Genomic DNA, 24682 nt, shown 5'->3' with positions numbered 1-24682 from the left:
CTGTATTTCATCTTTCATGAATGCCATATTTATTCTGAATAAAGGGCACTTTCATGTTGAAATTTAACAGCTTAAAATAGAAACCACACTTCGGTCTCACCATTTAATATTAACTATGCTCTGGATATATAGTATACTCCAGGGATGTTCATAGTTCAATAGGTGCCTTTCCTAGGTAACATTATCTGTTTACTTTCAAATATATCAACTTCCACCCCAAAAGTTTCTATTTAAACAGCAGTGATTAAAGTCATCTAAAAGGTGAAAATGGCATATTATTTTATTGATTGCTGGCAATGAAATTCTGAGGTACTACCAAATAAGTTAAAGATAAATGTCAGACTACTTAAGATTAGTACTTAGTATCACTGATCATAAAATGTTGACAGGGCCAGAGGAGGTATACCCTCAGTCACTTAGGAAATTGGGCAAGGTCCATATAAAAGGTACTAGCTATCATTCTGAAGGATTTCTAAAAGTGCCCTGGATAATACAGAATTTTAAAAATATATTTAAGTAAAAACAAACAGAAAAGTGGTCCTACAGACCCATTAGCTTATCTGGTATACTTAGGTCCAGTTTAAAATTCAGTAAAAGTAAAATCTCACTTAACTGGGTACCGGAGGGGGATGGTAGGGGCGCCTGGGTGGCAGGGGAATGGGAATGGGGTGGTGGCAGAGCTGGGTTTTTCTTGTTCACTATCAGACAGAAAACTGTCCCAAACGTTGTGGTTAAAATGTTTCTTTAGCCATGATGATAATGATCAGAAAAGGAGAAATAAGGGAGTTGGAAAGAGAAGGAAGGTAAAGTAGATGGAACACAGATTGCTTTTTAAAAAATGTCCAATGCAACCTTGGGAGAGATGATGCAAGATCTTGGTCGACTGTCCCTGGAGTGCACAACTGAGCTTCTCTCCAAAGACTGAAGACCATATCATGTCTCTAATAGCTAACACTTCTGCCCCCAGGGCAGTGTACTGGCCTTGTGTGATTTGCCTCTGTTGTCAACTGAGGATATTCAAGAGAGGGACATTTTCCCTTTCCAAGACTATCTACTTGTGGGCTTGGGGGTGTTCCCCATACTCTTTTGACTTCCAGCCAGTCCCTAACGCAGCATGTTCTGCTATGCTTTCTCTTACAGTTAGCATATTGTTTCCAACTTTTTCCCTTGGTGCTCATGTTTTATTCTCTTAACCTTATTATATGTGTTTTTGTTGTAAGTCACTGCAATTTTATTTGGAAAGAAGTAAGGTATAATCAATTCAATAAAATAATGTACAGTATGCTCAAAGTCTGTTCACATACAACTAATTATTTTTGTTAGAATGGGAGGGAATCTTGAGGTATACACTATATAATGTTGACATCAATTACTGGTCATAATCATGTTCCATTAGTCAGGCACCAGCTTAAGGGATGAACGCTCTCTACCCAGCATCCCTCCTGATTTCTCTTGTCCCTGGTAGCAGTGCCCTCCTCTAAGCCTGATCCTCTCTTAGATTCCCCCAAATGATAGCATTCATTCGTACAGGACTATATATGAAGCAGAAATAGCACATTTTCTCATCACTTGCTCTGCCTACAAAGTCCAGTCAAATGAGGTTTATAATTAAATCACAATATCATTAAGTGTTAGGGTTAGAAAAACAGAATTAGAGAGATTACTCATCTAGTTTCTTCATTGAACATTTGAGGCACAGGTCCAATGGCTTGCCCAATATTAGCCAGCTAGTCAATGGCAGAACCAGGACTAGGATCTAGGTCTCTTGATTTTAAGAACATTCTAAGTTCATTGAATTTATGCTAATAGGTATTTGTTGTATTTAGGTGGAGATCAGAATGGCAGAATGAGATTATGATCTCACAATCCTTTCATTCAGAGATTTCATAAAACTGACCAAACTACTACTGGGGATACAGATTGTATTAGTTAGGGCTGGGCCAGTGTCCAGTGCTTCACATTGCTATCAGAAATCCGGATGAAAGCAGTGCACTAGCTTTGCCAATGCCTACAAAACGAGGAAGCGACATGGTAAGCACTTTTGGGGGCCAGTTAACTGTGATAAATTTGGAAAGGGTTCTTAATATTTAAGAAGTGGAAGGAGGCTCGTGGAGCAATTGTGAGGCTTCTTGTGGAGCTAATGAAAAAACTATTGTGTAATCAAACCATGTGACAAGAGAAATAGAGCTGAGATCATTTAACGGCAAGAGGAGAATGAGACCTGACTCCATATGCATGAAGGATTATTATCCAAAGAAACACCAGTTATGTTCTATCACTAGAGAGGAGAGAGAAAGAAAAAAATGAACTCGAGCTTTAGGATATAAGAATTACATTAGGCACAAGGAAGGATGACCTAACTCAGCAACTGATTAAACTGAGATGAATTCCTAGAAGATGAGGCTCTCCATCAAGTTTAATTACCATTTCTTTAGAATGATTTAAGTATGGTTCTGTTTAAAGGGAAGAAAATCGCTTATGGTCATTTCTGTTCACAGGATTATTTGAAACTTGTGGAGTCACTGGCAGTCAGGATGAAAGCCTTTAAAAAATATTTGATTACTTTCAGTCAGAAAAACTCATCTCCACTTTAAAAAATAAGAATTAAAATTACTTTTAGAAACAGCAGACTCTATCATTTCAAAGGCAGAAGCATATTATATAAAAGTCATATAATATTAAACATGGAAGAGGAGCTTAGTGCAAATTCTTTGTTTTATAGGACAGCCAAGTCCAAGGAATTTATGCGTCTGGTTCACAGTCACAGAGTTAGTTATAAATAGAGCCAGCGCTAGAACCTCAAACTCCCACAGGCCATCCCAGTGGTTATTCTACTACACAGACTTGTCTCTAGTCATTCATATTGCATTTTAAATACAATGTCATATTAATAAAGATTTAAAAGGAGGGGAACAACACTGACAGAATCACACCACTTGGGGAAAACAACCAGTGTTTCTCAAAAACATTTCATGCACGAACATATCTTCATTGGTTAGAACTTTTCCCGCACACTGCAGGATTGTAGCAGCCTGGTCCCTGCCCACTAAAATGGCTGTGGCACTTCCAAGTCATTGTGACAAAGATGCCATCACATTTCCAAATGACCTATAGAGGGGCAGAGAGAACTCTGCAGAGAGCTGGGTCTGTAGGCCTTCTTGGTCAGAACCCAAGAGCCAATTTTAGAGACAGTTATCTGAATGATATCTTTTTAAAAAATCTAAGAACACTGAGTCTTCTCAGGGATAAGCACGTAAAGTAAAACTCTAAACTGACGGCAACTGTCACACACTCATTCCTAATTTGGGGGGAATTTTATTTTATTAAGCTGTTTGCATTTCTTATATACTTTAAGAATGCCAGCAACGTGTGGAACCCTGCAATACAGCTGAATCTATATAAGAGTAGTGGTCCTGAAGACAGAGTGAACATATTAACTAAACAACCACTTAGCTTGTCCAAAAACCACTGCTTACTCCAATTAAAAGAAAAAAGTGCAAGTATGGATATATGTGTGTAATTATTTAAAAATACTTACAAGATCCAGTGCTGAACCGCCACCCAGGTATTCCATTATTATCCATAATTTTGAACCCTGTAAAAGCCATGAAATAGTTTAATAATTATAAACCTGAGCCAAGTAACATACTAGCATAAATGTTAAATCTGACATACTAATGTACTGGTTTTAAAATATAGGTTTAAAATTAGTTGTTTGGAACTCAGAATATATTTTTCCATAGAATATTACAAATGAAAGTCAAGTTCTGAGTCTTGGCCCTCCCTGAAACCTATTTAGCATATGATACAGCTAAATAAATAACACATTATTGTTCCTTATTGTTTAACTGTTAGCAACTTTTATAAAACCCAGAAAAAAACCATTGCTTTAAATTATTTGGAATAATGATACTGAAAGGAAAAGATAGTTACATTAAAGAATGAGGAGGTAAATAGAGACTTGTAGAAATTTTGAATGGGGCTTCTGGGTACTTCCCATGTGATTTTAGAGTTTGAGGACACTGGGTATTGTGCCTTATTTTAGATTTTGGCTTTTGTTTTAATGTACTTTACAACTTTCACCAACCAGGATTAACGGGGATTTTTCATACACATATGGAACCTAGAAAGAACACTGACTCCCCTCTCCCCCGAGGTAAATGGATAAGAGAAAGGGAGTGTGTAGCTTAAAAAGCATTATGATTAATCCATGTAGAATTAACTTCACTGTAAGTTGTACAAGAGGAAATGGAGCTCATAGGGGGAACACGTGTATTTGAATTACAAAACAGGTGTACACACACACACACACACACACACACACACACACACCATTCAGCTACATCAGCTAAATCATTAAATCATTTTTCTTTCAGCTATAGTTTGAAATACGGGAGACATCTCTCTCTCCATACCATTTCATGAGTGGTATTCTCTGAATTATTGTAGGACCACGGAATTGACTGGAAGTGGAATGGTTGGTTTTGCTAAACTGGCCAATGGCCAAGTTGTGAATGGATTGTGTTCCAAAAGTCCATTTTTAAGTAAGATGTTTGGAATTTGGAAAGCAAGCATTTTCCCATAAAAATAATGCCTAGGTTCCTGGAGCAGTGTCCTCCAAAAAGACAATTTAACACAAAGGTATCCATAGTATAGCAGAAAGGATACCAGAGACACTACCATTTATACCATAACAATGTTTCTAGGGGAAAATATATTCAGTGTCGTGCTTCAATTTGGGATGTCAGGAACACATTTCTCACCTTTACAGTCCCAGCTGTGGAATGAAGATTCTCAAGCTGTTGCCAGGAGTCCTCAAACTCCAAAGTCCCTGGGAAGTACTCAGGAGTTCCATTCAAAATTGTCAAGTGTCTCCATGAGACTGGGGCTTTATTATGGCAGAGAATGGACTCTAATAACATGATGATGAGTGTTTAGGGGACACTGTAGTGGGGGGAATGGGTTGTGCTGTAGGGTAAGGGTCCGGGGAGGGAAGGCTCAGTTAAATTAAGATGCTGACATTATGTAGGATGTATAAGAGAAAGAAAGGAACAATGTCCCCCGCCCATCTTGACATCAACTCTCTCCTGTCACAGCAGGCCAGCTTGAACTGAGAAGAGAAAGAGTGGTGTATACAGTAGGAAGGAGAGGAAATAAATCCCCATAACAGTGGGAGAGGAGAAGAGTTCCAGGAGTGGTTCATGTAACTTGTTTTCATGTATAGAAATTAGGACTCAGAACATGAGAACTGTGAACCTGATGCATCTTCATACTTTTTTCTACAGAAGAAAAAAATGTTTCTCACAATGCCGTACAGCCTGAGAAGTTTTTCTTTTGCCACGTTTTTTCCCTAAGTACTACATTCTACCTCATGAATTCAGAATGCTTCCCATTCACCTGACATTCAAAGAAAAATAAAAAGATCTTATAAAACATGTTTATCTGTTTTGCAGTTCTGCATGAATGAAAGCACCTGTTTTCCAAGTTAAAAACAATGTGTGTCTTTTTTTTTTTGGTACCGATTCAAAACAGAAACTTACCAAAATGTATTCATAGAAAGCTTAAAAAGTCATTAAACTTATGACTAAGCAAATTCCCGATCTGAAAAGAAGGCTTCCTCTTTGCAAGCGAGCTATTCGGTGGAACTAGGACTCTTCTGAAACAGGCAGGGAACCAGAGCTGCCTCATAGCTTTTCTGGCTGCTTCCTTCTGATTGTCACTTCTGCAGACAAGCCTCGCTGGAGAATGGTTATAGGTCCAGACATTCAGAAGACTGCGAGGCAGGCAGGGGAACTGAAGCGAGGCCCGAGTGGGCACAGGCAGGAATGGCGAGCTGGTGGGGCTCCTCCCTACTCAAGGAAGCTTAACCCACGCAGGCTCTTACTCGTTCCTTGTCCACAGCAGGTCTTAATGAAAATACCAGTCACAAACCAAACCCAACCAAAAAACCTAGACCCTGTGTTTGTATTCTTTTGGGGGACTACAATTTCTATCTTTGATTTCTGGTGAAAGATGTTTGTGTTGGAGAATGCAAATATGTGTGTTTGGTTTGTTCTTAAATAATTTAAAAGGCTAAGATGATATCTACATACTGGTTTACAAATCCAAAAGAGCCAAGTGACTCTAAACCTCTAAACCATAACCATATATCTGGCACATTTAAGTACAGGAAGTCCCTGAAGGAAAAATGTCACTTCTCCAATTATAAAATGATCCAAATGTTTTAACAATGGGTTGGAGGAATTAAGTTTAAAGTCCTGCATCAGGGACTTCCCTGGTGGTGCAGTGGTTAATAATCCACCTGCCAATGCAGGAGACACGGGTTCGAGACCTGGTCCGGGAAGATGCCACATGCCATGGAGCAACTAAGTCTGTGCACCACAACTACTGAGCCTGTGCTCTAGAGCCCACGAGCCACAACTACTGAGCCCACGTGCCACAACTACTGAAGCCCACGCTCCTAGAGCCTGTGCCCCGCAACAAGAGAAGCCACCGCAATGAGAAGCCTGCGCACCGCAACGAAGAGTAGCCCCCGCTCGCCGCAACTAGAGGAAGCCCACGTGCAGTAACGAAGACCCAACACAGCCAAAAATAAATAAATAAATAAAATAAAGCCCTGCATCAACACGGGTGGTCAGTTAGGAGTTAGGAAATGGCTCTCTGTTCCAAAATTCAGAACCCCTAAAGAGTAAGTACTTCAAGAAATAGTTACAGATGTAGAAAACAAACTTATGGTTACCAGGGGGTAAGGGGGGAGGAGGGATAAATTGGGAGATTGGGATTGACATACACACACTACTATATATAAAATAGATTACTAATAAGGACCTACTGAATAGCACAGGAAACTCTACTCAATACTCTGTAATGGGCTATATGGGAAAAGAATCTTAAAAAGAGTGGATATATGTATATGTATAACTGATTCATTTTGCTGTACACCTGAAACTAACATAACATTATAAATCAACTATACTCCAATAAAAATTTTTAAAAAGAGTTAAGTACTTCAGAGTTATACTGTTTACCGGGGAGAAGTTGGAGCCTAGTTTTAACAAATCACTGGTGTCTGGAGTATCAACTCCATCACCCCATGGGGCCTTTGAATTTGCCACTAAAGCAGACACTTGGCTAAAGGGGGAAGAAATGCTACTGTGGAACTTGGAATTCATTTGCTCATAGAAAAAATGTTTAAAAAAACATTTAAAATACCCATTATATATATTTATGAGATAATTATTGAACATAGATCAAGTACATGTTGAATTAAGTAGGTTGGTCTATGAAGCAAATAGCCAATCATAACACTGACCACATAAACCAGCATGTGTAAGTAAAATAAGCCAGTCACCAAAGGGCAAATGTTGTATGATTCCACTTATATGAGGAGTCTACGGTAGGGAAACTCATAGAGACAGAAAGTAGAATGGTGGTTACCAAGGACTACGGTGAGGAGAGAACGGGGAGTTATAGTTTAATGGGTACAGAGTTTCAGTTGAGGAAGATGAAAAAGTTCTGGAGATGAATGCTAGTGATGGTTGCAAAATCACATGAGTGTATGAAATGCCACAGAACTGTACATTTAAAATGGTTAAAATGGTAACTTTTGTGATGTATATTATACCACAATAAAAAAAGAAACAGAATGTGAAATCTTATATAACTGCAAGGAATACTAGAGATCATCTTGCCAGATACTTTACCAACTTGGAATCGTTTTCTTCCAGTCTAGAATGCCTTGTCTATACCCCACCCTCACATCCCAAACCCTATCAAAATCATACTCAAGACCCACTTTAAATGCTATTCCCCACTTTTTGGGTTATTGCACTTGATGCACCTACCCACAGATAAGTGGGAGATATGAGATAAGTTAGATATACCTATCTGGGGCTAAGGAGAGAGGCTGAAACCAGACACATGAATTTAGAAATTGTCAGAATAAAGTAGATGAGACTGACCAGGGCAAATATGCAGAATGAGAGGAGTGCACAGAGTAGGTGACCGAAAAATAAATATCTGCTGAATAGAATCTAACATGGGGCTTCTTAGAGGTGTATTATAGGAAGTTTAAAGCTATTCTTATTTTGAGGAAAAAAACCACTGTACAAGGAGGAAATATTTCCCTCTCCAATTTCCTTCAAGTTTTATAAGAAAACTATGATTTTAAAAATGAAAGAATATTCCAGAAATATTCCAGAAACACTCACCATACATTGGAAATAAGCACACACAAAAGTCTCAGGAAAAATAATGAGAAGGAAACAAAACTGTACAGACTCTATTCTGGAATATTTTACTTCAATCATTCAATTCTTTTTTTTTTTTAAATAAATATCAGTCGTTGTGGTATGTGGAGGGGGGCATATTTCTTTAACATAAACAGAAATCTAAAAGCAATTTTCAGCAGCAAATAAAGGCATGATTCAAATTCTATTCAATGCCTGAGTGAGCTTCATTTTAAGATTTACATCGAACTAGAAAAATATTTAAAGATTATAAAAGATTCTTCCAATGTTATGAGATCAGAAGGGAAGGGTTTGCTTATTTTAGCACTCGTCATAAAGACTAACTTTGTCTGTCAAGAAAATCTGCAGTGAAGTAAAATTAAAGGAAAATATTGTGGTCATACTGATGTGTCTGTCTGGTTTTTACTCTTGTTTTTAAAAACGAAGTTATACAGTGAGCTCAGTCAAAATGAATACCTAGTACATTTTTGCATGTCTCAAGGAAAGTACTACAACTACATACGGTTTCAGAGAGCATGTAATTTTCTCTCAAGTGCAATAAATTTTCCTCCAGCTAACAGTGAGGGTTTTGGTTATGTCCTGTGTTAGGACAACCTGAGAAGAACCTGTATCCTACTTTACTCAATTTACTTGACTCACAAACTCTCCCATGTCATCTGAAACGGAAGGATGGGCCACAACAAGAACATAAGTCGATTGATGATGCAGTTCTCCGATGGTACTTAGGGGATGTAGCCTTGATTTCACTGACTGAACTAAACAGAACCCTGTTATATTTGATGTGATTTTAGTTTAAAAAAATTTAAGCCTGTAAAGTCACACTATGGTTTAATATAAATGGAAAATAAACAAGTGGTCAATTTAAGAAAGTAATTTAAATAAATGGTATTAAAGAGTTATAAAATCATATTTCTTTTTCTTTGTGCATATATATGTATATCCATATAGAGATAATATGTGTGTGTACAAATAATCTAGATACAAATATAATCAATAGCAGCCATCTGTGAATTTCTACAATTTTATCATGAAGTAACATGTTCTTCAAAGTAGGCTTTCTCATCATGTATTTTAAATAATGACGGGTAAACGAGATAAAAATAATGCAGTTTAATTCTGTAAGAAGACATTTTGGATAACAGTTTTGTATCACTAACTGGCCTGAGAACATTAAACAATCAAGATTTGGAGAAAACAAACTATCAGTTTAATTTATTAAAAGATTAAGTATTTTTTGGGTGACTGGTACATGTATACTATAAGGAAAATTTTTTTAAATGTGAAATCTTAGGAATAAATAATAAAAACAGAGTTACAGTTCATTTTCCATGGGAGTACTGAATATGAATAAAGAAAGGTTGTAAGCAAACAATAAAACTCAATACCATGTCAGTACCCATTTTCAATATAATATACAATAGCACGTTTTAAATAGGGCTTCTTTAATATAAGTCAGTCACCAAAACTAGCTTATCTGATACAGGTGCCTAAAAATAGCAAGTGTTCAGATTTGCTCTAGAGTGGGTCTGGAATTACAAGGATTCAATCCAGAAAGAGTAAACCAGAATAAGCAAAACACATACACACATCACCACCACCACCAACAAATTCCCTGGGCTGCCTACAACCACGCCTGCTATGGAAATTAGAAGGGAGACCTAAAACCACTGAGATTGAATGACCACCCCCATAGGATTCCTAAAAAGGAATCTGACCCACTAAATAAGCTTTTTAGGAAAGAATATAAAAGCAAAGTGAACCACAAAGAATCAAGTAATTAGGTATACAGTAAAATAGAGTAATGGCTAACACTTAAAAGTATATTGCATAGGAGCTACCAGCAGTATCACCTCCTCTTGGAAGCCTTTCCTTCATACCATCATGGAAAAAAAGGGTAGAGGTGACCATTTTCTTATTTATGCTTCATCTGTACCTTGTACACATTCAATCACAAAATCTACACCATTTTAGTGCAATATGAGACTGTGAGCTTTTTAATGGCAGGAGTTGTTCACTTTTACATCTCCATAACCTAGTACAGTGTGTGACACATAGTGACTGTTTGGCTATTTAATGATTCATTCTACTATGCATTACAGCCACAGTCACCTAATTCACGTACTATTAGAATAAATTAGGCTCTGTGGGGAATTCCCTGGCAGTTCAGTGGTTAGGACTCTGCGCTTCTCCTGCAGGGGGCCTGGGTTCAATCCCGCAAGTCACGCAGCGTCGCCAAAAAAAAAAAAAAAAAAAAAAAAGGTTAGGCTCTGTAAAGAGCCAGGGAAATCGATGAATTTCTATATCAGTATTAACTAATATAGATAGTTTATCCTAGGGTATATTTGATCAGCAGAACATAAAAAGACAGCATCAATATTTGTGCAGGCCAACAGCCTGATGGGTTATAAACACACCCTTTTGGCCTAGAGATAGATGGACAAACAAACAAGCAAAAAACCTTCCCCCCTGTAAGCCCTGAAAATCAAAGATCTAACTAATACTGCCCTCCTTTGAAAAATATCAGTATGGGGATACATTTTTTTAATTTTAAAATAATTTAAACTCTAAGCTAGATTTTTCTAATTATTTATTGTTTTATATTTCAATAGACACAAATCCTGACTCTATAAAAATGGAACCCAAGAACTCTTGGGTTTTAGTCACCAAAGAGTTTTCTGTGATGCAGTAATAACTCCATCTGCTGGAACTTCAGGTGTCTGCTAATTCCATAATCCTGGAAACTAAAAATCCAACTTTTTTTTGGTGGGGGGGAACAGATATTAATCTATTTAATTCCATTTCAACAAATATTTATCATGTACTTAAGATGTGTCATGCTCTGTGCTAAGTGATGTGAAAACCAAGACGGGTTGAACTAAACTCCCTGCTGTCAAGAAGCTTACAACCTAGAGGGAGAGAGAGATGTGTAAATAACCACCATAACTCAGTGGAATAGTGACATGCTTACATATGCCATCAATTCTGAGGTTGAGACAGACGGGACCATTGAGAATAATGTGTAAAAGCCCAGGGAGAAAGCTCTTTCCTGGCAAAGGATATGTCTCAAGGCTCAGCTGCCTTTCTGTTCCTCCATCAACCCAAAAGTTCAGGTGTGGAAAAATGTTGCAGCTGAGTACTGGGATGCATTCAGGATACAGCTGCTAAATCTAAAAACAGTCTATTTTGGCCCTACAAATGGAGCTGAATTCTGCCTGGAGGCCAAAGGCTGTCAAATCCTAATTTAAGACATTGCCTTTCGAAAAACAGAATTTAAAAAAAAAGAAATACTTATAATGAAAATACCTTATGACTTAAATAATCCAGCGTACACATTACCTTTAAATATGATCCATAGTATTTTGTTACATATGAGCTGTCACACTGACTCAAAACAGTTATTTCTTGCTGAATGTCTTCAATTTCATCTTCGGCTTCCTCGAGGTCTATGATTTTAATAGCAACCACTTGCTGGGTACGGTTATCAATACCTTTAAAAACTTCTCCAAAGGAGCCTTTTCCAATGCGTTCTAATTTTGTGAACAGTTCTTCTGGATCGGCTATATTATTCTAAGGGGGGGGGGCGGGGAGAGAAAGAAAGGAAAGAGCACAAACATTTTGCATCAAGTTTTTAAATGAAGGAAAATAAATCACATAAGACAATACCACATTTAAAAAAAAAAAGCATACAAACTCCCTTGACTCTCCGCATGTTGCTTTGTTAGAACAACTGTATCCCAAATGTCCAACTAGTCCATATTCTATTGGATCACCCAAACTAAGTGGGCTTAGCTGATCCTGCTACCACAATCTCCTATAGCAAATGTTGTCTCTGGTGCACACCAAAGGGCCAGACTCTTTTTAGAATAAAGCAGCTGAATATACACAATTTGCACATTAATGCAATGGTAGTGATAATGAGAGAATACCTAATCTAAGCTATAGGTAGGTGAGTTGTTAAAATTCTTACATTCCATCAGCAAAATATTACCTTCTAACTCTCCTCTCTCTCCAACTTGGACATCCTAATCACTGCACCTATACTTCTAAACCACCATATAAACAACACAGAGCACAAAGGACCCAAGAATCTACAAGTCCTTTTTTTCTTCTTTACTTGGGATCCTATCTGTATGTAATGTTCTCATCAATGGCTGAAATAAGATTCTATGCTTTTATCACGATTGCAAGTACTCATAAGGAAATGGTAATATGTTGAACTTTCACAACACATCTCACAGTAGGAATCCAGAATAAATCAATATTTTGCTACAACAAAATCTGAATCAAGCATAAGGTTTTAGTTTAACAGATGTATAGGCATGACTTAGATTTATAAATTCACTGCCCTTTCCTGATTCAGAAATATCCTTTATCTAACAGTGTACAATTTTGAATTCAAATTTTTCTCCCACAAGATAACCTTTAACCTTACTTAAACTCATATTGCTGAATATATACTACTGATCAAGTAGAAAAAAAGATTTCCAAACCTCACAAAAATAGCATGTTATTAAATTATTTTTTATTTATTTTTATTTTTTCATGGGAAGGCGTTTTATTTTAAATATAGCAGTGTATACATGTCAATCTAATTTATACTTAAGTGCTTTATTAGTCCAGACCTAAAACCTTACTTTGAGTTCCTTCAAAATATAGAAGGATGCCATATAGTTCTGATGAACTGTCTCTATTTAATTTGTTAATTGGACCTAGATTACCTGTTCACTTATTACAGTTTAACCTGGTCATCAATTTCAGGAGACAAGTTATTGAGTTAGCATGTTCCCTTATATCTTCTTTTATTAGACAAATACATCATTAAAGTTTATTATTTTTCTGTCAAGTTTGTTGCACCATCATCACCAAATAGACCCAGTAAACTGCCTGCTTTTGAGTAACTTAAAAACTTATGACTGATTTTAAAGAATTTCACCAATTTTTCTTTTTTCAACCAGCCTAAATGACAGTTTGCACATGACCTGCTTAATTTATAAGCTTCCCCATTCTCCTTGATTGGATTTTTTCTATTTCTAAAAGACACTTTCCATGTATGCCATAGTCTCTTTGATATGGCAAGTTACTTGTTATCCCCACCCACCTCTAGTATTCACATGGGACAAATACATCTTCAGCTGCCCACATGAGCTTTTAAAAATAGTTTAGGCTTCGTAGGTTGCAAATGTTTCTTTAATGCTAACATTTTGTTATAATACCTTCTCCAAAACTTGCGTACCATCGTTATTGATTTACTTGGTGCTTAATTTCTTACCAAGACATTGTGATTAGTATCACATAGTATAATAGCTAACCCACAAGTTACCTCTGCCTACTTTTGGTGATGGTTCTTGTCTTTCTAGTACCTTGTGGCAAAAATACTCGCCAAATAGCTCAGTGATAGGTTCACCACCCTGTAACTTCCTAAATTCAGTGAATTTGGAAAAATAAAAAGAGCAAATCTTTCAGTTTTTCTGACGTAACTACAAAATAATCTAAAAGTTATAAATGTACCATTGATTAAAAAGTAGATAGTATTGAATATGTACTTTCTGATAACACAGTCTGGACTAGGAGGTATATTAACTCTATAATGAGATTTTTTGTTGTTGTTGGAAGAAACAAAGATTAAATCCTCATCTTCTTAATTCGTGTTTTAAAAAGATTTGACTGAAACAATCAACCCTAGGGAGAACACAGCTGTTCTTGATTTCTATAATAAATGGGTTCCTGAAAGTATGTAAATCAAAGATTTAAAAATCAAGTCACATTTTGAATTTTAAACATGCTCTGAAGTGAATCCTAACTCATCAATAAATATAATTTAAGATTTTCAATCAAGGAATACCAAGTTGGAAAAAGAGAAAGATCTCTCATTTACACAACATTTGCACTTCCCAATCTTTTATTTTGGGACTAAAACTTCTCATGCAAAACCCTAATTTTCAGAGTGGAGGGAATCTTGAAAACAAGTTTTCATTAGTATAACCTCATCTCCCTGACTTCCTGAATCTGGGATAGATAATACCTAAGTTCTAACTCCCCATTCACCACGTCGCCAGCTTCTTAAACCAAAGTAAGACATATTTCCTTTTGGTTTTTCATGCAAGGGCAAAAGTCAAGTAAATAAATGGTAAACACTCCAAGCAATGCAATTTAAAAACCACCTTTATAAAGACGCTGGCTTGCCCAATCATTCACATTCACTCTTCTTTAGAGCCTCTAAGAAAATCAAGTCAGCTCCCTCTCAACACAAATCAGATAGTCTCTTAAGAATATTAAAATTTCTAAGTCTTTCTATCTCTATTGCAAAATTAGTTTACTGCTATATCTGTGCTTGCATTGCCTTCTTAAAGCCATAGCCCAGGAAGGAGCTCTAAGTTCTGCAGCAGCAAAAAGGATGAATGGTTAAATTAATGTCACATTGATTTACAACTAATGGTAGATGACTTATACACGTTGCACAAAAATGCGTCTGTGAAAATGAAAACCTCAGAGATCCATCTCAGGACATTCTCATTATTCCTTGACCTTCATCACCTGTCCTTAGCTTGGATTTGGACTCTTCAGCTATAGGTACATTGTTACAAATTTAAGTCTTAGACAGTATCATCGCCACTAAAACAGCAAAGATAACGACAACCTTTTAGTATGGAAATACTCTGAGGAAGTCCAAAGGGGAAAAATGTAGGATGATCATCTTACTTGTCTCCTGTGGAATGTCAGGGGCAGATGGGAGGGAGATCAAGATGGCAGAGGAGGAGGATGCTGAGCTCACCTCCTTCCACGAACACATCAAAATATATCTTACATATGAAGCAACTCTTGCTGAAAACAACCTGGAGCCTGACATAAAGGCTCTTCTACAACCAAGGCTATAAAGAAAGAGTTGCACAGAGTTGGGCAGGAAGGGAGGAAAAGCGATCTAGTTGGGACAAGTGCCCAAGTAGGGGACACACAAGAGGCAGGGGATAGCACAGCCTCAAGGATCCTCCGTGGGGAGTGATGGGTTCAAGCCACATGTTGGGCCTGACTCTGGGAAGACGAGTCCCCTTAGCTGGTTTGAAAACCAGTGGGACTTACCAGAGGGCTGTTAAGAAACTGACACTCCACTCATGAAGAGCATGCACACACTTGCTTACTCCCAGGGAACAAGGTGGAGGAAACAGACTGAAAACTACCTGGAGCTCTGGCTGGTTTCCCTCAACTGCCACAGCCTGCTCCCCAGCCTGCACCAGGTGCCCACTCCAGCCTCTCTTGCTCTGGTGCAGCTCTCCACCGCCACAAAGGCTGCTGCTGCCAAGGAGAGTGTACACACTTAGAGAGAATGGAGCTGCCTCGGACCCAACCCTGCCTCTGAACAAGGGGAAGGCAGCCATTACGAGCATGCACATGAGGAAGCAGCAGATTGAAAATTGCCTGGGGCTCGGACTAACTTGCTGGGACTGCCCCAGCACTTACCCTGGCCTGTCCCGCAGGCCCCCTCTAGTACCTGTTGCTCCAGTGCTGCTCTCCACTAGGGCAGAGGTGCCATTGCCAGGGGGGTGGTGCACACACTTATAGAGGGAAAGGAACCAGCTCGGACCTAACCTTCAGGGCTCCTGCTCCAGTACCTTGGGCACCAACTCTGCCCCCAGTGAGGCGGTGATGGCCGCTGAGCATAGAAGAAGCCCTGGCTCTGGCTCTAGCCCTTCCATCTCCAGCACCACCTTCTACCAAGCTGATAGCTGCCAGCACACCCTGGGGGAAGATGTGACTCTTGCTCACGTCAGATCCGGCTCTCCTACCATAGCCACTGGGCACACGTAGACTGCATAGGGATGCTCCCACAGAAGCGTCAGATAGGTAACTCTTTCACCTAACTTCATAGAGACAGAGAAAATTAAACAAAATGAGAAGACAGAAGAATATGTTTCAAATGAAAGAACAAGAAAAAAAAAACCTGAAAAAAATCCTAGTGAAACAGAGGTAATTAATTTACCAGATAAAGAGTTCAAACCTTTAGTAATAAGAATACTAGCTGAACTTGGGGAAAGAATAGATGAACACAGTGAGAATTTTAGCAAGTAACTATAAAGTATAAAAACGAACCAGTCAGAACTGAAGAATACAATAACTGAAATGAAAAATACACTAGAGGGAATTAATAGAAGATTAGGTGATACAGAAGAATGTCTAAGTGATCTGGAAGATAAAAGAATGTAAATCGTGCAATCAGAAGAGCAAAAATAAAAACACATTTTTGGAAATGAGGATAGTTTAAGGGGCTTATGAGACAACATCAAGCATACTAACATTTGCACTGTAGGGGTCCCAGAAGGAGAAGAGAGAGAGAGAGAAAGGGGTAGAAAATGTACTTGATGAAATTATGGATGAAAAATTCCCAAAGCTGAAGAAGGAAATAGATTTCCAGGTACAGGAAACACAGAGATTCCTAAACAAGATGAACCCAAGGAGAACCAGACCAAGACATATCAGACTTAAAATGGTGAAAGTTAAAGAGACAATTCTAAAGTCAGCAAGAGAAAAATAAAGAGTCACATACAATGGAACCCCCATAAGGCTATCAGCTGATTTTTCTGCAGAAATTTTGCAGGCCATAAGGGAGTAGCATGACATATTTAAAGTGCTGAAAGGGAAAAATCTACAACCGAGGATACACTACCAAGCAAGGCTATGCTTCAGAATTGAAGGAGAGATAAAGAACTACTCAGACAACCAAAAACTAAAAGAGTTCATCAATAGTAAACTGATCTTAGATGAAGTGTTAAAGGGTTTTCTTTAAGTGGAAAAGAAAAGGCTATAAGAAGTAAGAGTTTGTAAGAAAGGAAAAATCTCACTAGTAAAGGAAAATATATAGTAAAGGATGTAGACCAATCACTTAAGTAAACCAGTATAAAGATTAAAAGACAAAAATTGTAAAATCAAGTACAATGATACAAAGGTAAGAGATAAACAAGAAGATGTAAAATATGTCATCAAAAACACAATGTGGGGGAGAGGAGTAAAAAATGTAGATCTTTAAAATGTGGTTGAACTTAAATGACTACCAGTTTAAAACAAGTAGATATAATTATAGGTCAACATATAGGAAACCGATGGTAAGCACAAATCAAAAACCTACCATAGATAAAAAGAAAACTAAAAAGAAAGGAACACACACATACCATTTAAGAAAATCTACAAACCACAAGGGAAGAAAAAGAAGAAGAAATGGGGCTTCCCTGGTGGCGCAGTGGTTGAGAATCTGCCTGCTAATGCAGGGGACACGGGTTCGAGCCCTGGTCTGGGAAGATCCCACATGCCACGGAGCAGCTGGGCCCGTGAGCCACAATTGCTGAGCCTGCGCGTCTGGAGCCTGTGCCCCGCAACGGGAGGGGCCGCGATGGAGAAAGGCCCGCGCACCGCGATGAAGAGCGGTCCCCGCACCGCGATGAAGAGTGGCCCCCGCTTGCCGCAACTGGAGAAAGCCCTCGCACGAACCGAAGACCCAATACAGACAAAAATAAATAAATTAATTAATTAAAAAGAAAATCCTTAAAAAAAAAAAAAAAAAAAAAAAGAAGAAGAAATGAACAAAGAAGCACAAAAACAACCAGAAAACAAGGAATAAAATGGCAATAAGTAGATACCTATCAATACTTACTTTAAATGTCAATGGACTAAATGCTCCAATCAAAAGACATAGGGTACCTACTGTATAGCGCAGGGAACTCTTCTCAATACTCTCTAAAGACCTATATGGGGAAAGAATCTAAAAAAGAGTGGATCTATGATTATGTATAAATGATCCACTTTGCTGTACAGCAGAAACTAACACAACATTGTAAATCAACTATACTCCAATAAAAGCAAAACAAAACAAAACAAAAGACATAGGGTGGTTGATTGGATAAAATAACAAGACCCACATATATGCTGTACAAGAGACTCACTTCAGAGCTAAAGACACAAACAGACTGAAAGTGAGAGGATAGACAAAGATATTTCATCCAAATGGAAATGACAAGAAAGCAGGGGTAGCAATACTCATATCAGACAAATAGACTTTAAAACAAAGGCTACAACAAAAGACAAAAAACGGGCATTATATAATGATAAATGGATCAATACAAGAAGAGGATATTAAATTCATTAACATGTATGTACCCAATACAGGAGAACGTAAATATGTAAGGCAAGTCTTAACAGACTTAAAGGGAGAAATTGACAATAATACAATGATAGTAGGGAACTTTTAACACCCCACTTATATCAATGGACAGACAACCAAGACAAAAAATCAATACGGCAACAATGGTCTTAAATGACACAATAGACAAGTTGGACTTAATAGATATCGACTTACATGACATTCCATCCCAAAAGAGCAAAATACACATTCTTTTCAAGTGCACATGAAACGTTCTCCAGGGTAGATCACATGCTAGGCCACAAAACAAGTTTCTCAACAAATTTAAGAGACTAGAAATTAGATTAAGCATTTTTTCCAACCACAATGGTATGAAACTAGGAATCAATTACAAAAGAAAAATGGGGAAAACACAAACAAGTGGAGACTAAACAATATGCTACTAAAAGACCAATGGGTCAATGAAGAAATCAAAGAGGAAATCATAAAATACCTCAAGACAAATGAAAGTAGAAACATAACTTTCAAAAATCTATGGGAAGCAGGGGAGACCTTCAAGATGGTGGAAGAGTAAGATGTGGAGATCACTTTCCTCCCCACAAATACATCAGAAATACATCTACATGTGGAACAACTCCTACAAAACACCTACTGAACGCTGGCAGAAGACCTCAGACTTCCCAAAAGGCAAAAAACTCCCCACGTACCTGGGTAGGGCAAAAGAAAAAAGAAAAAACAGAGACAAAAGAATAGGGACAGGACCTGCACCTCTGGGAGGGAGCTGTGAAGGAGGAAAAGTTTCCACACACTAGGAAGCCCCTTCCTGGCAGAGACAGGGGGTGGTAGGGTGGAAGCTTCAAAGCCAAGGAGGAGAACGCAGCAACAGGGGTGCAGAGGGCAAAGCATAGAGATTCCTGCACAGAGGATCGGTGCCAACCAGCACTCACCAGCCCGAGAGGCTTGTCTGCTCAACTGCCAAGATGGGTGGGGGTTGGGACCTGAGGCTCCAGCTTCTTCAGAGGTCAGATCCCAGGGAGAGGACGGGGGTTGGTTGCATGAACACAGCTTGAAGGGGGCTAGTGCGCCACACCTAGCTGGGAGGGAGTTGGGGAAAAAGTCTGTACCCGCCTAAGAGGCAAGAGACCATTGTTTTGGGGTGCATGAGGAGAGGGGATTCAGAGCACCGCCTAAACAGGCTCCAGAGAGGGGCACGACCTGTGGCTATCAGTGCGGACCACAGAGACGAGCATGAAATGCTAAGACTGCTGCTGCAGCCACCAAGAAGCCTGTGTGCAAGCACAGGTCACTCTCCACACCTCCCCTCCTGGGAGCCTGTGCAGCCCGCCACTGCCAGGGTCCTGTGATCCAGGGACAACTTCCCCGGGGAACACGTGGTGCACCTCAGGTTGTTGCAACATCATGCTGGTCTCTGCCGCCGCAGGCTCGCCCCACATTCCGTACCCCACCTTCTCCCCAGCCTGAATGAGCCAGAGTGCCCTAATCAACTGCTACTTTAACCCCGTTCTGTCCGCGCAGGGAAGAGACGCCCTCAGGCGACCTACATGCAGAGGTGGGGCCAATCCAAAGCTGAACCCCAGGAGCTGTGCGAACAAAGAAGAGAAAGGGAAATTTCTCCCAGCAGCCTCAGGAGTAGCAGATTAAATCTACACATTCAACTTGATGTACCCTGCGTCTGTGGAATACCTGAATAGACAACGAATCAACCAAAATTTGAGGCAGTGGACGTTGGGAGCAATGATATATACATATGTTTTTTCCTTTTTCTCTTTCTGTGAGTATGAGTATAATTCCTTGGGTGATTTTGTCTGTATAGCTTTGCTTTTACCATTTGTTCTGGGGTTACGTCTGTTTTTTTTGTTTGTTTGCTTGTTTTTTTCTTTTTCTAATTACTTTTTACTATTTTTTATTTTTAATAATTATTTTTTATTTTAAAAACTTTATTTTCTTTTTCTTTCTTTCTTTCTTTCTTGTTTTCTCCCTTTTCTTCTGAGCTGTGTGGCTGACAGGGACTTGGTGCTCTGGCTGGGTGTCAGGCCTGTCCCTCTGAGGTGGGAGAGCCAACTTAAGGACACTGGACCACCAGAGACGTCACGGCTCCACGAAATATCAAACAGTGAAAGTTCTCCCAGAGATCTCCATCTCAACGCTAAGACCCAGCTCCACTCAACAACCAGCAAGCTACAGTACTGGACACCCTATGAGAAACAAATAGCAAGAGAGGAACACAACCCCACCCATTAGCAGAGAGGCTGCCTAAAATAATAATGTCACAGACACCCCAAAACACACGACCGGATGCTGTCCTGCCCACTAGAAAGACAAGATCCAACCTCATCCACCAGAACACAGGCACTAGTCCCCTCCACCAGAAAGCCTACACAAGCCACTGAACCAACGTTAGCCACTGGGGACAGAAACCAAAAAGCATGGAAACTACAAACCTGCAGCCTGCGAAAAGGAGACCCCAAACACAGTAAGTTAAGCAAAATGAGAAGACAGAGAAACACACAGCAGATGAAGGAGCAAGGTAAAAACCCACCAGACCAAACAAATGAAGAGGAAATAGGCAGCCTACCTGAAAAAGAATTCAGAGTAATGATACTAAAGATGATACAAAAGCTTGGAAATAGAATGGAGAAAATAAAAGAAACGTTTAACAAAGACCTAGAAGAACTAAAGAGCAAACAAACAATGATGAACAACACAGTAAATGAAATTAAAAATTCTCTAGAAGGAATCAACAGCAGAATAACTGAGGCAGAAGAACGGATAGTGACCTGGAAGATAAAATAGTGGAAATAACTACTGCAGAGCAGAATAAAGAAAAACGAATGAAAAGAATTGAGGACAGTCTCAGAGACCTCTGGGACAACATTAAACACACCAAAATTCGAATTACAGGGGTCCCAGAAGAAAAAGAGAAAAAGAAAGGGACTGAGAAAATATTTGAAGAGATTAGAGTTGAAAATTTCCCTAATATGGGAAAGGAAATACTTAAGTCCAGGAAGTGCAGAGAGTCCCATAGAGGAAAAATCCGAGGAGAAACACACCAAGACACATATTAATCAAACTATCAAAAATTAAATACAAAGAAAAAATATTGAAAGCAGCAAGGAAAAAGCAACGAATAACATACAAGGGAATACCCAAAAGGTTAACAGCTGATCTTTCAGCAGAAACTCTGCAAGCCAGAAGGCAGTGGTAGGACATATATAAAGTGATGAAAGGGAAAAACCTACAACCAAGATTACTCTAACCAGCAAGGATTTCATTCAGATTCGACAGAGAAATTAAAAGCTTTACAGATAAGCAAAAGCTAAGAGGATTCAGCACCACCAAACCAGCTTTACAACAAATGCTAAAGGAACTTCTCTAGGCAAGAAACACAAGAGAAGGAAAAGACCTACAATAACAAACCCAAAACAATTAAGAAAATGGTAAAAAGAACATACATATCAATAATTACCTTAAATGTGGATGGATTAAATGCTCCAACCAAAAGACATAGACTGGTTGAATGGATACAAAAACAAGACCCATATATATGCTATCTACAGGAGACCCACTTCAGACCTAGGGACACATACAGACTGAAAGTGAGGGGATGGAAAAAGATATTCCATGCAGGTGGAAATCAAAAGAAAGCTGGAGTAGCAATTCTCATATCAGACAAAATAGACTTTAAAATAAAGACTGCTACAAGAGACAAAGAAGGACACTACATAATGATGAAGGGATCAATCCAAGAAGAAGATTTAACAATTGTAAATATTTATGCACCCAACATAGGAGCACCTCAATACATAAGGCAAATGCTAACAGCCATAAAAGGGGAAGTCGACAGTAACACATTCATAGTAGGGGACTCTAACACCCCACTTTCACCAATGGACAGATCATCCAAAATGAAAATAAACAAGGAAACACAAGCTTTAAATGATACACTAAACAACATGGACTTAATTGATATTTATAGGACATTGCATCCAAAAACAACAGAATACACATTCTTCTCAAGTGCTCATGGAACATTCTCCAGGATAGATCATATCTTGGGTAACAAATCAAGCCTTGGTAAATTTAGGAAAATTGAAATCGTATCAAGTATCTTTTCTGACCACAATGCTATGAGACTACAATCAATCACAGGAAAAATTCTGTAAAAAATACACACACATGGAGGATAAACAATAAACTACCAAATAACCAAGATATCACTGAAGAAATCAAAGAGGAAATAAAAAATTACCTAGAAACAAATGACCATGAAAACACAATGACCTAAAACCTATGGGATGCATCAAAAGCAGTTCTAAGAGGGAAGTTTATAGCAATACAATCCTACCTCAAGAAACAAGAAATATCTCAAATAAACAACCTACCTTACACCTAAAGGAATTAGAGAAAGAAGAACCAAAAACACCCAAAGGTAGCAGAAGGAAAGAAATCATAAAGATCAGATCAGAAATAAATAAAAAAGAAATGAAGGAAACGATAGCAAAGATCAATAAAACTAAAAGCTGGTTCTTTGAGAAGATGAACAAAATTGATAAACCATTACCCAGACTCATCAAGGAAAAAAGGAAGAAGACTCCAATCAACAGAATTAGAAATGAAAAAGGAGAAGTAACAACTGACACTGCAGAAATACAAAGGATCATGAGAGATTACTACAAGCAACTATATGCCTATAAAATGGACAACCGGGAAGAAATGGACACATTCTTCGAAAATCACAACCTTCTGAGACTGAACCAGGAAGAAATAGAAAATATCAACAGACCAATCACAAGCACTGAAATTGAGACTGTGATTAAAAATTTTCCAACAAACAAAAGCCCAGGACCAGATGGCTTCACAGGCGAATTCCATCAAACATTCAGAAAAGAGCTAATACCTATCCTTCTCAAACTCTTCCAAAATATACCAGAGGGAGGAACACTCCCAAACTCAGTCTAGGAGGCCACCATCACCCTGATACCAAAACCAGACAAAGATGTCACAAAGAAAGAAAACTACAGGCCAATATCACTGATGAACATAAATGCAAAAATCCTCAACAAAATACTAGCAAACAGAATCCAACAGCACATTAAAAGGATCATACACTATGATCAAGTGGGGTTTAACGCAGGAATGCAAGGCTTCTTCAATATACGCAAATCAATCAACGTGATACACCATATTAACAAATTGAAGGAGAAAAACAATATGATCATCTTAATAGATGCAGAGAAAGCTTTCGACAAAATTCAACACCCATTTATGATAAAAAACCCTCCAGAAAGTAGGCATAGAGGGAACTTTCTTCACCATAATAAAGGCCATATATGACAAACCCACAGCAAACATCATCCTCAAGGGTGAAAAGCTGAAACCATTTCCACTAAGATCAGGAATAAGACAAGGTTGCCCACTCTCACCACTATTATTCAACATAGTTTTGGAAGTTTTAGCCACAGCAATCAGAGAAGACAAAGAAATAAAAGGAATCCAAATCGGAGAAGAAGAAGTAAAGCTGTCACTGTTTGCAGATGACATGATACTATACATAGAGAATCCTAAAGATGCTACCAGAAAACTACTAGAGCTAATCAATGAATTTGGTAAAGTAGCAGGATACAAAATTAATGCACAGAAATCTCTTGCATTCCTATACACTAATGATGAAAAATCTGAAAGAGAAAGTAAGGAAACACTCCCATTTATCATTGCAACAAAAAGTATAAAATACCTAGGAATAAACCTACCTAAGCAGACAAAAGACCTGTATGCAGAAAACTATGAGACATTGATGAAAGAAATTAAAGATGATACCAACAGATGGAGAGATATACCATGTCCTTGGATTGGAAGAATCAACATTGTGAAAATGACTCTACTACCCAAAGCAATCCACAGATTCAATGCAACCCCTATCAAATTACCACTGGCATTTTTCACAGAACTAGAACAAAAAATTTCACAATTTGTATGGAAACAAAAAAGACCCCGAATAGCCAAAGCAATCTTGAGAAAGAAAAACGGAGCTGGAGGAATCAGGTTCCCTGACTTCAGACTAAACTACAAAGCTACAGTAATCAAGACAGTATGGTACTGGCACAGAAACAGAAATATAGATCAATGGAACAGGATAGAAAGCCCAGAGATAAACCCATGCACATATGGTCACCCTATCTTTGATAAAGGAGGCAAGAATATACAGTGGAGAAAAGACAGCCTCTTCAATAAGTGGTGCTGGGGAAATTGGACAGCTACATGTAAAAGAATGAAATTAGAACACTCC

At 38.4% G+C, this 24682-nt stretch overlaps 1 protein-coding gene across 2 annotated transcripts in view; it reads right to left on the bottom strand.

Annotated features, from left to right (window-relative positions):
- Window positions 1-24682, bottom strand: part of STK26 (serine/threonine kinase 26) — a 64905-nt gene that overhangs the window by 8883 nt on the left and 31340 nt on the right. For both annotated transcript variants that reach the window (XM_057538685.1, XM_057538686.1), the window contains exons 3-4: window positions 11586-11816; window positions 3539-3595 (exon numbers count right to left, since the gene is read on the bottom strand). In XM_057538685.1, the coding sequence (XP_057394668.1) occupies window positions 3539-3595; window positions 11586-11816 (288 nt within the window). The remainder of the gene's footprint in view (window positions 1-3538; window positions 3596-11585; window positions 11817-24682) is intronic.

This window comes from Balaenoptera acutorostrata, chromosome X, assembly GCF_949987535.1.
Source record: "Balaenoptera acutorostrata chromosome X, mBalAcu1.1, whole genome shotgun sequence".
Lineage (NCBI taxonomy): Eukaryota > Metazoa > Chordata > Mammalia > Artiodactyla > Balaenopteridae > Balaenoptera > Balaenoptera acutorostrata.
This window is presented reverse-complemented; position numbering and strand designations above follow the sequence as displayed.